Source organism: Penicillium citrinum, assembly GCF_028827155.1.
Source record: "Penicillium citrinum strain IBT 23319 chromosome Unknown utg000009l:1.0-4274883.0:1.0-4276374.0, whole genome shotgun sequence".
Taxonomy (NCBI): Eukaryota; Fungi; Ascomycota; class Eurotiomycetes; order Eurotiales; family Aspergillaceae; genus Penicillium; species Penicillium citrinum.
This window is the reverse complement of record NW_026622694.1, coordinates 3,978,097-3,989,238: the sequence shown is the minus strand read 5'-3', so window position 1 is coordinate 3,989,238 and position 11,142 is coordinate 3,978,097. Positions and strand designations below refer to the sequence as shown.

Sequence of the window (11,142 nt, the reverse complement as noted above, 5' to 3'; positions counted from 1 at the left end):
CTCTTTCTTATAAGGGTGATATTTAAGATACCGTTCTACACCTTCTTGTATGACTTTTATTATTCGTTTATTACTTGGAAGAATAGCCTCTTAATTTATTCTGTCTTATCCACCCGTTCTTTTCAAATCATAATGGTAGTTCATTTCATGCAATTATTTCGTAAAGATACTGACGACAAAGATGCGAGTGTGATTAACCAAAGTGAAGATGGCCATACGAAGAGAGTCCTTAGCCCTCGATTGCGCCAGCGCCAATAAAATGGACTACCGGCATATATTAGACCAAAGACGGCTTCTTCTTGATACCCAAGAGACTACCGCCGCTCTTCTTCGGCTTCTTCACTCTGGCAAAAGACGTTGATGAAGGGGGAGGCATCGAAATATTTGAGGCCTTGGATGCTGATGAGGCCACGGGAGCAGCAGCCGGAGCTGGTTCTTCCTCCTCGTCGACGATCCGCTTAACCCTTTCTCCATCCGCTGTCAAGAATGCCTTACGAGCCGCCTCCTCATCCTCCTTCTCAGCCTGTAGCTTAGCCTCATCGACCTCATTATGAATTGAGTCGAGAGCAGCCTCGTCACTCTTAGTCTCATTCCGCGCGATGCGTGCGTTTCGAGTACGGATTTCGTCCAGCGCATCCGCAATCGCCATCTCACGCTTCGAGTCCTGCATCTTTTCTTCTAACTCAGCCATCTTGTCACGTTCTTCCTGTTCCTGCTCAAGATTTTCTTCGCGCTCTAGTCGATCAAGAGTTTCTTCTTCGGTTTCATTGTATTTCCCAGACTTGGCATCGCGCCATGGCTCGAAGTTCCGTTTCGCACCGCGCTCACATTCGTAATCCATGTCTTTAGGAGAGAAGTTAGTAATTGATGACCAGGAACGAATACAGGGGATGATCAACGTCGCATGAAAATGAGGCTGGACTTACTCTTAGGGTCTGTTCGGAAGGTGATCTCTCCACTGCATCGTGTGCATCGGATGAAGAATCGATAGATGGGGATATTGAGATATTTTTCTTCGAGAGTTTGTTTTCGCGCATTGAATTTGCGTCCACGATAGATATATTCGCCACAGTTGGTGCATTTCATAGGAAAAGGTGCCATCAATCGGACGGTGATGACTTTCGGGCCCTGCTTGCGCAGGTGCTTCAGCGTGCGCCCGATCGCCGAGGGATCGAAATCGGGCGGATAGTATTTGGTCAAGACCTTTCGCTCGGACATATTGGTGGGTGAATTCCAGCAGTCACCGGTAAAGGCAGAGATGAACTAGATGGGATGGAGGAGAATCGCAGGCGCCGAGATAAAAGATGCGGTTTCAATACTGCCAGCTTACACCGCCCTTGGAGACTATCTTATCATCAGGTGATCAACATCACGTGTATCGTTTACAATACGCAAAGGCAGCATCGATAGACGAGCAAATTCAAAAATGGACGGAATTGAAGATTCTTCATGTCTGTAACTATTCTCACTACAAGCTCTTTTGTTTCCCAATTCAGTTAAAGTTGGCTCGGGCCACTCTATTTACCCGTCGCTGTGGCCGCCCTACGCACGGGCCATTGTTTGTCCATCGTCGACCCGCTCATGCGAGCAACACCGCGCCGCGTAACTGCCAAATTCTCCGAAAAAGGTGGATTGCGGGAGTTCATGCCATCCGCTCTGCTAGGATCTGTCTTCCTTGACTCCGACCCGTCTGAGCTCCGGTCATGGAACGGTATCTTCGCTCCTGGAGGCAGGACGCGTTGAATCGCGGTCAGCATGATTCCGCCATCTACATCGGTGACAAGGTTCTTGCGCTCACTAGTATGCCTTTGTCCAGTCGCGCTCAGTTCTGTGTTTGGGATACTAACTTTTGGCTATGAAGATAGTGACTCGGATGCCTTTTGGCTAGCACAAGTTCATTTCTCCAATAATAACTTTACTCGGGCTTTAGCCCTTTTGTCCCGCAAAGACCTTATCTCACGAAGCACCGCCTGCCGCTATCTTGCAGCTCATTGCTACATCAAACAGAACCAATTCGATCAAGCATTGTCGATACTGGGTGAACACAATCCTGCCGACCTCATTCGCAACCATAACAGCCGCCGAAAGATTCAGCATCTCAATGGCCAAAGCCATGTTACTCTGCGCAATGGCAAGCATTCCACGACGCGCGGTGAGCGTGGTGAAGATCAAGAGAAGGATGACGCAAATAATGTCCGCTTTGAAGCGGCAATGTGCTATCTGCGGGGACTTTGTTTTGCAAAGCAGAATGCTTTTGACCGTGCTCGTGACTGTTACAAGGACGCTGTGCGGATTGATGTACAGTGTTTCGAGGCATTCGATCAGCTAATGAAGAACTCCCTGATGTCGCCCGCTGAGGAACTGGAATTTCTTGAATCCCTGGACTTCGACTCAGTTTCATCGCCTGACCCTGCCGTGGCCCAGGAGGCTGCGGATTTTACAAAAATGCTTTACACTACCCGGCTCTCGAAGTACTCTGCGCCAAATATTTTATCAGATGCGACGGAGACTCTTTCTACCCATTATAACCTCGCCGAAAACCCAGACATTCTACTCGCACGTGCGGAAGCTCTTTTTACGCAGTGTCGGTTTGCGGAAGCCCTCGAACTTACATCATCTATCCTCTCTACTTCAAAATCAAATGAATTAACGACCACAAATAGTCCGAGTATGGCCGCTCACAGCCATCTTGGTCATGCCCCTGGAGTTTATCCTCTCCATTTGGCTTGTCTTTACGAAACCGGTGCTACCAATGCCCTTTTCCTGCTCTCGCATATGCTGGCAGACCATGCCCCGGAAGAACCTTATACATATCTCGCCATCGGCGTCTACTACCTTTCGGTGTCGAAGATTGCGGAAGCCCGGCGATTTTTTTCCAAGGCCTCCCTTCTCGATCCTCACTCAGCGCCTGCTTGGATCGGGTTTGCGCACACCTTTGCTGCCGAGGGTGAGCACGACCAAGCAATTGCTGCATATAGTACGGCGGCGCGCCTTTTTCAGGGCAGTCACCTCCCGCAACTTTTCCTTGGAATGCAACACCTTGCACTGAATAACATGTCCCTCGCCCATGAATATCTTTGTGCGGCCTATGCTATGTCAACAGGCTCGCCTTCAAACAATACATCTACGTTACCTAGTAACTTGCCTTCAAGCCCCCTCGGAGGGGATCCTCTGGTGCTCAACGAACTTGGTGTTGTTTACTACCACCAGGGTAATCTCAGCATGGCCGTTGAGCTATTTCAGCAAGCTCTGAAGCTGGCCGGGTCTCTTCAATGTGAGCCCGGTGCCTGGGTTGCTACTCGCGCCAACCTTGGCCATGCACTTCGTCGTATGGGCCGTGTCCCGGACGCCCTCCGAGAATTTGATGAGTGCTTGCGAGTGGGATGTGGCGGCACAAGCATGGGATATTCTCCCTTCCTAGGTGGTGGCGCAGGAGGTTCCGCGGCTGTTGCTACTGCATCCGGGGTAGGAGGTTATGAAGATCGGGGACTGGTTGGGTCGTTACACACATCGCGTGGTTTGCTGCTCTTGGAACTGGGCCGTACCACCGAAGCTGTCACAGCTCTACACGAGGCCGTTCGTGTCCTAGGGGCCAGCGGTGGTGGTGATGCTGCCGGTGGTGCAGGTGTCGCCGGGACTCTGCTTTCTCGGGCTCTCGAAATATGGGCCTCGGAAGGCCACCAAAAAGACCGCAAGGCTATAGACGACGGATCACGACCATCAAATAGCCGAAGCTCTACTAGGTCGCGTGAAACAAGAGGCAAGGAACGGGTCCGTCCAGACGGATCACGTCGGCGTATACAAGCAGATGCTTTTACAGAAGAGTGGACAGACGAAGTTACACATCCAGCAACTCCTGATCCAGTTGTCACTAACAGCATGGAAGGGAGCGCCGAGATGGAATTGGATGAACAAGCAGATGGATTATTGCGCAGGGCGTTGGGTCGAGTTCGGCCTAGCCGTCAGCATCGTCCAGCTGTACCGATGACTCCAGAGATGAATAGCGATGATACATCCGTGCGTAGCCGCGGTGGCTGGTCTGGCCGGAGTCAAAGCCGACAATGATGGAATTTTCAAAATTATCTGGGTTAGGTTAGTATCGATGGAGTTGCATCATTAGCATTTTGTAGCCGGCGTTGAGGGGGAAAAGAATTGCCACAGGCAGTGGCCATTTTCCGGATCCAGTCAAATTCGCAGGCATCTGAATTTGATACCAATGCATGCAATATACAACTTACAGCAATCAGTATTATGACCTTTGAAAGATATAGTAAATCGGATACACTACTAGCCTATTGATCTCGAATAATCGGTTTGCAAGCTGTGGTTAGTTCAACTAGTATCTAGCCTTGTTCTCTAGGCGTACAGGTTCGTAACATAAGTTTGAACCCAATCTTTGTCACTTTGACATACCGCCTTCTGTTTATCCTCTCATTCTTGAAGATTTGACGTAGCAGAAAGGGGGCGGGTACTTACCGTTGTTTCAAATTTATGTCACACCGCTATAGACTATAGATAGTTATGTACATCTGTACATACATACAGCAGGGTCTGGATAAGCGAGTGGATCAGACCCAAGGCGAAAAGGAACCTGAACCAATGAGTTATGCCAAGCAGAAAGGAAGCCCAAAAACAAGAAGAATAGAATTTGCAGCTCGTGTTAGGCTGATTTAGGGCTAGGCGTGGGGGCCAGAGAAATACGAGTAACTAATTAGTAGTTGTAGTTATACCAGAGCTCCGTATACTAAGAGGTATAACTAGAGTCGTCTAATTAACGATACTATGATATACACCATATCAGAGTAAACGTCTAACTATATCACTATTATTCTATTATACCGTGCCATAGTGCTAATACTATATTAATACTATATAATAGTAATCGTACTATAATTATTATGGATGACGCAGAGACCCACGAGGCTCTGCCGTCAATCCTCCCTCAATTCGGCTTCGTTTCAGCCTGCACACACCCACTTCCCTCTTTCTCTCCCCTCTCCACTCCACTTCCTCCCCTACTACTCTCTCTCTACGTTTAACGCCCTTTTTTCGCCCCAACTACTCTTTTCCCTCTTTTTATATCTCCCTCTCCACCTTGGAATCCCCCCCCCCGCTTCACATTTCTTTGTTTGTTCCATCTGAATTATGCGGTCTTGATTTTTTGTCCCGTGATGACCGCGGCATATTCTATAATGCGACCCCGACGCGGTTTGTCACTTTTGTGCATCATTGCGTGTCTCTCTTACAGCGTCATTCTCGCCATCTGGTATGCCGTGAATTCCGATCGCGACTACATCCATCCTATCCTTACTCAACTCATTCCCGCCGGTCATTGTGCCTGTCAAACCTCTACCACTTTTCAATGTTCAACCTGTCTCTCCTGTCCCGATCTCGCCTTCCAACAACCAACTACCCCAACCACCCCATCATGGACCTTCAAATACCCTCGAGATGCTCGCAACGACACCCTCGATCAAACACAATGTCGTGTTGCATTTCCAGGACTCTTTGAGGATATTGCTCGTGGGAAGCATCATTGGCGCTCTCAGGGGGGGTCTTGTAACCGAGGATCTCGACGCCATTCCCATCCAATCTGGAATGGCACGAGCCTTTATTTCTCAGGGTAATCTTCACGTTGTCTCCGCAAGAGCTAATGGGGAAGACCATCGGAAAAAGATCCTTGGAGTGTTGAGTTCGATTCACCGCGCGCTGGTCGCGAACCGGGATCGGGCCGATCAGCGTGACATCGAATTTGTATTTTCCGTGGAGGACAAAGTTGACGATGTGACCAACCCCGAACATCCCGTTTGGGTTTTTGCTCGCACTCCGACCGAAGAAGGCGTCTGGCTGATGCCCGATTTCAGCTTCTGGGCCTGGGACAACGCTTTCAACTACATCGGACCTTATGATCAGGTTGTGGATCGCATCCAACGACTTGATCTTCCTTGGGATCAAAAGATTCCTCAGCTTGTCTGGCGCGGAAAACCCAGTTTTGCTCCGAAATTGCGCCGGGCGTTGATTGAAGCCGCCCGGGATAAGCCATGGGGCGACGTGAGGCAAGTCGAAATGGAGCACGGGGGCGAATGTGCTCAAAATGGAGGATCATTGCCATTACATGTTCATTGCTCATGTGGAAGGTGAGTTCCAGCCATACAGCACCAAAGGCTATAATATATTGAGCCTTGCTGTGGAGAAGAAGTCTGAAGGAGTGGCGCTGACAGAAATTGCAGGACGCTCGTATTCCGCATCTCTCAAATACCGACAAGCATGCAACTCCGTCATTGTTGCACATAAACTCCAGTACATTCAGCACCATCATTATCTCCTGATCTCCGACGGTCCACAGCAAAATTACGTTGAAGTTGAGCGCGACTTTAGCGATTTGGCCGACAAAATCGAGCCTCTAGTGCAAAATACCACCGCCGCCGCACAGATTGCGCACAACAGCGTCAAGACCTTCCGCGAGCGATACCTGACCCCGGCCGCCGAGGCCTGCTACTGGCGGGAGCTGTTCGACGGATACAGCAGTGTCTGGAATAGCAGCGTGGACGTTTGGTCCTCTCGCCACGGCAAAGAACGTGGTCTACGATACGAATCCTTCTTGCTCCTACCCAGTCCACAACAGTTGGAATTCAGAGCCGAAATGGCTTTTTCCGGCCCGATCGCATAATCTGCCTCCTGTGCCTCCATTCGGATTGAAAATTATAGAAGCCACGACATAACTACTATCTGCATTAATGTTAATCTACCACACCTTCGCGTCGCGACTATTGAATCGCGGGCTTATTGGAAGGGGCCCAGAGACCCGAATTGCTCCTGGGCGCGGCGTTCAAGCGCGCTCTTTGTGATACCACAGAATCTTTTTTTTATACATATATATATTGCACAGATACCTACCAAATACAGTGATGAGGTCTATTGTTCTATCATTATCTTACTAGTATTAGTAACTACTATCTCACCATTTACCAAGGTTAGTATGCCTACTAAGTATCATCGGGGTATTCACCTGGATAATACTTAATAGTAGTCACACTCATTGAATGATCTTTTCACAACTTGGACTTTAGTAGTGTCAGTGCTCGGCCATTTCTATGCAACTTCCCGAATGTAACCAGAAAGCCCTAAGTGACCAATATGCCAACCAGCTTCAGGTTCAACTTGAAACCTTGAAGTTGGCCATCGATCATCCCGTGAATGAATCGACACAAAAAGGTTGCACACTGTCTTCTAATAGGATCCTATAGCTTTACTACTAGTGAAACGGGATAGGATGCTCGAGGCAGCACGGTCGGTACGTGCAGGTCGAATGGGGCAGAAGGATGAGGGTAAACAACACCCCAACTAGGGCTAACTGCTAGCACTCTCTCGAATAGACTGGAACTCGTGTAATTGACTCTGGGTGATGCTAAAGATGCTATCTAAATGAATGTATATAAGCTCCCTTCCAAATTAGGCCAATCCCCTTACATAATCCTCCTACTGGCAGGCAGGCCGATACTCCCCCCACTACATACCTCCCCATCCATCAATCGACCGGCCCCTGGTCGACGGCCTGCATGCAATTCAACACCACCAATATCATCAATTTGGCATCGAATCGACATCGAATTGGCATCGAAATAACACTGATTTAACGTTGATTCGACCATTTGACGCTCCTTCCCTTTTTGAACGGCAAATCAACATCTCGTACGCTGATCTGCGGAATACTCCACTCTCCTCCGCATACAGTTGCATACTCCCACACACAACTGCTTCAATTCAACAGCATGCTCATCCTTCATTCCCTAGATCCTCCACTTCGTCAACTTCATCAGCTTCCTCTGTTTCGTCCTTGTTTCGTTCCACACCCTCATCTGCTCCCTTCCTGAACCAGAACCTCTTCAAGCTTTTTCCATTATACGAATTATCTCGGGTGCCATCAGGCCTCAAAGATCCTTTCATGGGGGTCCCATCTAGCTTCTTCAGCGCGTATACCCCTCGCCCCTTCACTGCCATGATCTTGTATGGCCCATGCCATCGATACCGAAGCTTGACATCGCTGTGAAACGTATATTGGTCGGCTGTATCATAAAGCAATACTATATTATCCACGCTGAGAGGGTGCTCTCTCAAACTCTTCTTTGAATCAAAATGCTCTCTATTCCTCTCCCTCATTCGCTCGAGTCTAAAGATTGTCTTCTGCATATTTTTATCTCTCTGCAATATCTGCCGTGCCCGCATAGCTAACAGATCCTCTCTCGTTTCGATCTTGTCCCAGAGCAGAGTACTCCATATTGGCACTTCCAATTCAATAGGTAATGTGGCATACATCCCCATTAGCAATCTGTATGGTGAGACTCCTGTTTGCGAATTGACAGTGATCCGGTCAGCTAATAATACTGTATAGAAAGAAACATTCTTTTCACGAAGATGGTTGGCCCTTTGTCTCTTCTCTCTTCCTCTTTTTTCTTTGTCTATTCGTCCCTGGTCTTTCCGTGTTGAATATAGAATATCCATTTGTCATTTTCGAAAGGGTATCTTTCAACATATATATACTCCTCTCAATTGGTCCGTTTGAGTCTGGATTATAGAGCAATATGGTAGTCCTTTTGATGCCCTTTTTAAGCATAAACTGACGCATTTCACTTCTAAATTCAGGTCCACTATCCACCACCATATACTTAGACCAACCAAACCTGCAAATAATATCTTTCTATAAAAATTGGTTTGCGGTCTGGCAGTTGACGGATCGTTCCTTCAACGGCCTCGCTTCAATCCATCCACTTAATCCATCACGCGTCTGGATAATTACTCCATAACTGTTCTCAGTTGGCATATGAGTGATATCCATGAAAATTATCTTCTACAATCTTGTCACTTTGTTGGGCTGAAAAGGCTCATATTGTCTATCAGATACACGAAATTGACAGTTTGGATAGGTCCTCACATAGTGCTTAACAGCTTTATATATCCCCTTCCAATAATAGCGCATCTTCACCAAACAATAGGTGGCTTCTTGTCCTTTATGCGCTAGCTTATTGTGACAGCTGGCTACTATTCTCTTCCTCTCTTTCTTATTATCCAATACTCTCTGCAATAGAATACCTCTCTGCTTTGGCCGGCGAAACAGATGATCCCCTTGCACCACAAATATAAGAGCATACTTTTTGAATACTCTAAATCCTTTGCTACCAATACTATCAGGACGGCGCAGTGTAGTAAGGAATTTGGCTATCTGCTCTGATTTATTTGAGTAACTGGCGCTTAGTATTCGCTTCTCCCCTGAATCGGCTTCGAATGGATACAGCTCTATTCTCAAACATCCAATCTCTGCTGCCACAAATTCGTCAATATTATTTTCTTTCTCATGCTCACATATATTCTCTTCAATGGCTGGTCTTCTTGACAACGCATCCGCAGCGGTATAGCTGTTATCCGGCACATACTTCACTTCGAAATCAAACAGTCTGATCTATACAATCCAGCTTGTAACAAGGGCACCAGGTAAATCGGTAGCGGACCGATTTAACTGCGATATCAATATCTTTGCATCAATCTCTAACACAAAATGAACACTATATAGTCAATGCCGAAACTTCTTCAGTGCTTTTAGTACACTTCGGCATTTCCGTTTACCCGCATTATACTGTCTCTCTGCTTCACTCCATATCCCCGATTTATACCGTACAGGCTTTCTGATATTCTCTCTAATCTGTGCAATAAAATCTTTCTATCTATCAATTGATGCATCCACTCCGACAACAAGACAAAACGGCTTATATTTATAATTGATTGGCATAATAATAGAAAAGATAGATAAAGCTCTCTTCAACTCATCAAATGATTGCTAATACTGTTTATTCCAGTGAAAGTCAACACTCCTCTTTAGCAACTCATATAAGAATGCAGTCTTTATCGCAAACTTGTCGATTGTTATTCGGAAGTATACCACTAGACCAACAAACGCCCTTACATTGTATATGCATTGAGACACAGGCCATTCTACCACTTTGACCACTTTCGCTTTATTAGAATGTCTTCTATTTGCATCATATATCCATTCTACTGCTGCCATATCTGATATACCGAATTGGTTCTTTTCGGCCAAAATCACTATCTCTGCGAACTCGAGAAGATATAGTACACTATCAAGGTTCTGAATGTGCTCGAGAACAAATTGTCTCATGTCCGGAAAAGCCAATTCGTCATTATATTGCATTCTTGGCCTTTTCACACCGAAATCATCCAGAAAAGCTTTTATATATTTTTTATACACACTGTGCAACACAAACTGTACCACACACTAGCACTGGTCCACCGAATTGGCTCCTCTTTGCAATATTGTTGTCATCCGCAATAGCTTTTCCACTATTTGGATTGCTGTCATATCTCTGTATGTGGAGTCGAGTGGTATCTGATTGTATCCCGAATATAAATCAATTATGGAACAGATAGCCAAGCCTGAAAAGTCCTCTGCAAATTCATCCGCGTTGGAGGACATTATGGCATCCCTAATGGTAACAGTATTCATCTGTATAGCAGCCACCACCAAACAGTACTTGCCCGGCTGTTTCTTTTTCACCAAAAACCAAGGATTTTGATAGGGTCTGTGGTATCTCTCCATTATTCCTTTCTTTAATCTATTACACAATATCTCCGAAACCTCCCCGTTTAGAGAGCAAGGCATCTAAAAGCCAGAATACTTCTATATCTTATATAGAATAGTTCTTATCTTTTGTGGTGCATATATCTCCGGATGTATACTTCCTATATGCTCCCAGATCTATACTAACACTTCTTCTCTTTTATATAGTATTTCCTTCAAAATCTCTCTTTCCATTGGCCAAAGCTCTTTGTCCACTATCAGCTTCTTCTCTCTTTTGGAGGATAATCGGGTATCTCTCGCAAAGTATGCGATCCTTGGTTTGAGATATTGGTCAAAAGATAAAGGCTTATTATTAGTACGATACTGGGTATAGTATTTGTATATACAAATCTTCTCCCACCCAGTATTGCCCTCTGGTACCGATCCATCTGCTAACAGAATACTAGCAGAATGAATCTTCTCTCCCTTCTGTTTATATAGTGTATTCAAATCAATTGATATCTCGTTTTTCAGCCGAATAATACTCTCAGGCCAATTGTTCCACTGCCATT

At 46.4% G+C, this 11,142-nt stretch overlaps 4 protein-coding genes across 4 annotated transcripts; 2 read left to right on the top strand and 2 right to left on the bottom strand.

The window, feature by feature from the left end:
- Nucleotides 1-277: 277 nt before the first annotated feature.
- On the bottom strand, nt 278-1,218 carry N7469_010968 (Saf4/Yju2 family protein; the record flags this gene model as incomplete). Its single annotated transcript, XM_056649873.1, has 2 exons — nt 278-843; nt 927-1,218. The coding sequence occupies 2 exons, from the start codon at nt 1,216-1,218 to the stop codon at nt 278-280; spliced, it is 858 nt and encodes a 285-aa protein (XP_056497004.1).
- Nucleotides 1,219-1,703: 485 nt separating this feature from the next.
- Nucleotides 1,704-4,065, top strand: N7469_010967 (anaphase promoting complex subunit CDC16; the record flags this gene model as incomplete). Its single annotated transcript, XM_056649872.1, has 2 exons — nt 1,704-1,800; nt 1,862-4,065. The coding sequence occupies 2 exons, from the start codon at nt 1,704-1,706 to the stop codon at nt 4,063-4,065; spliced, it is 2,301 nt and encodes a 766-aa protein (XP_056497003.1).
- Nucleotides 4,066-5,451: 1,386 nt separating this feature from the next.
- N7469_010966 (uncharacterized protein) lies at nt 5,452-6,670 on the top strand (the record flags this gene model as incomplete). Its single annotated transcript, XM_056649871.1, is given in 2 exon segments — nt 5,452-6,137; nt 6,157-6,670. 2 exon segments carry the CDS (start codon nt 5,452-5,454, stop codon nt 6,668-6,670), a joined length of 1,200 nt encoding a protein of 399 aa, XP_056497002.1.
- Nucleotides 6,671-7,776: 1,106 nt separating this feature from the next.
- On the bottom strand, nt 7,777-8,001 carry N7469_010965 (uncharacterized protein; the record flags this gene model as incomplete). Its single annotated transcript, XM_056649870.1, has 1 exon — nt 7,777-8,001. One exon carries the CDS (start codon nt 7,999-8,001, stop codon nt 7,777-7,779), a length of 225 nt encoding a protein of 74 aa, XP_056497001.1.
- Between the last annotated feature and the right edge of the window lie 3,141 nt (nt 8,002-11,142).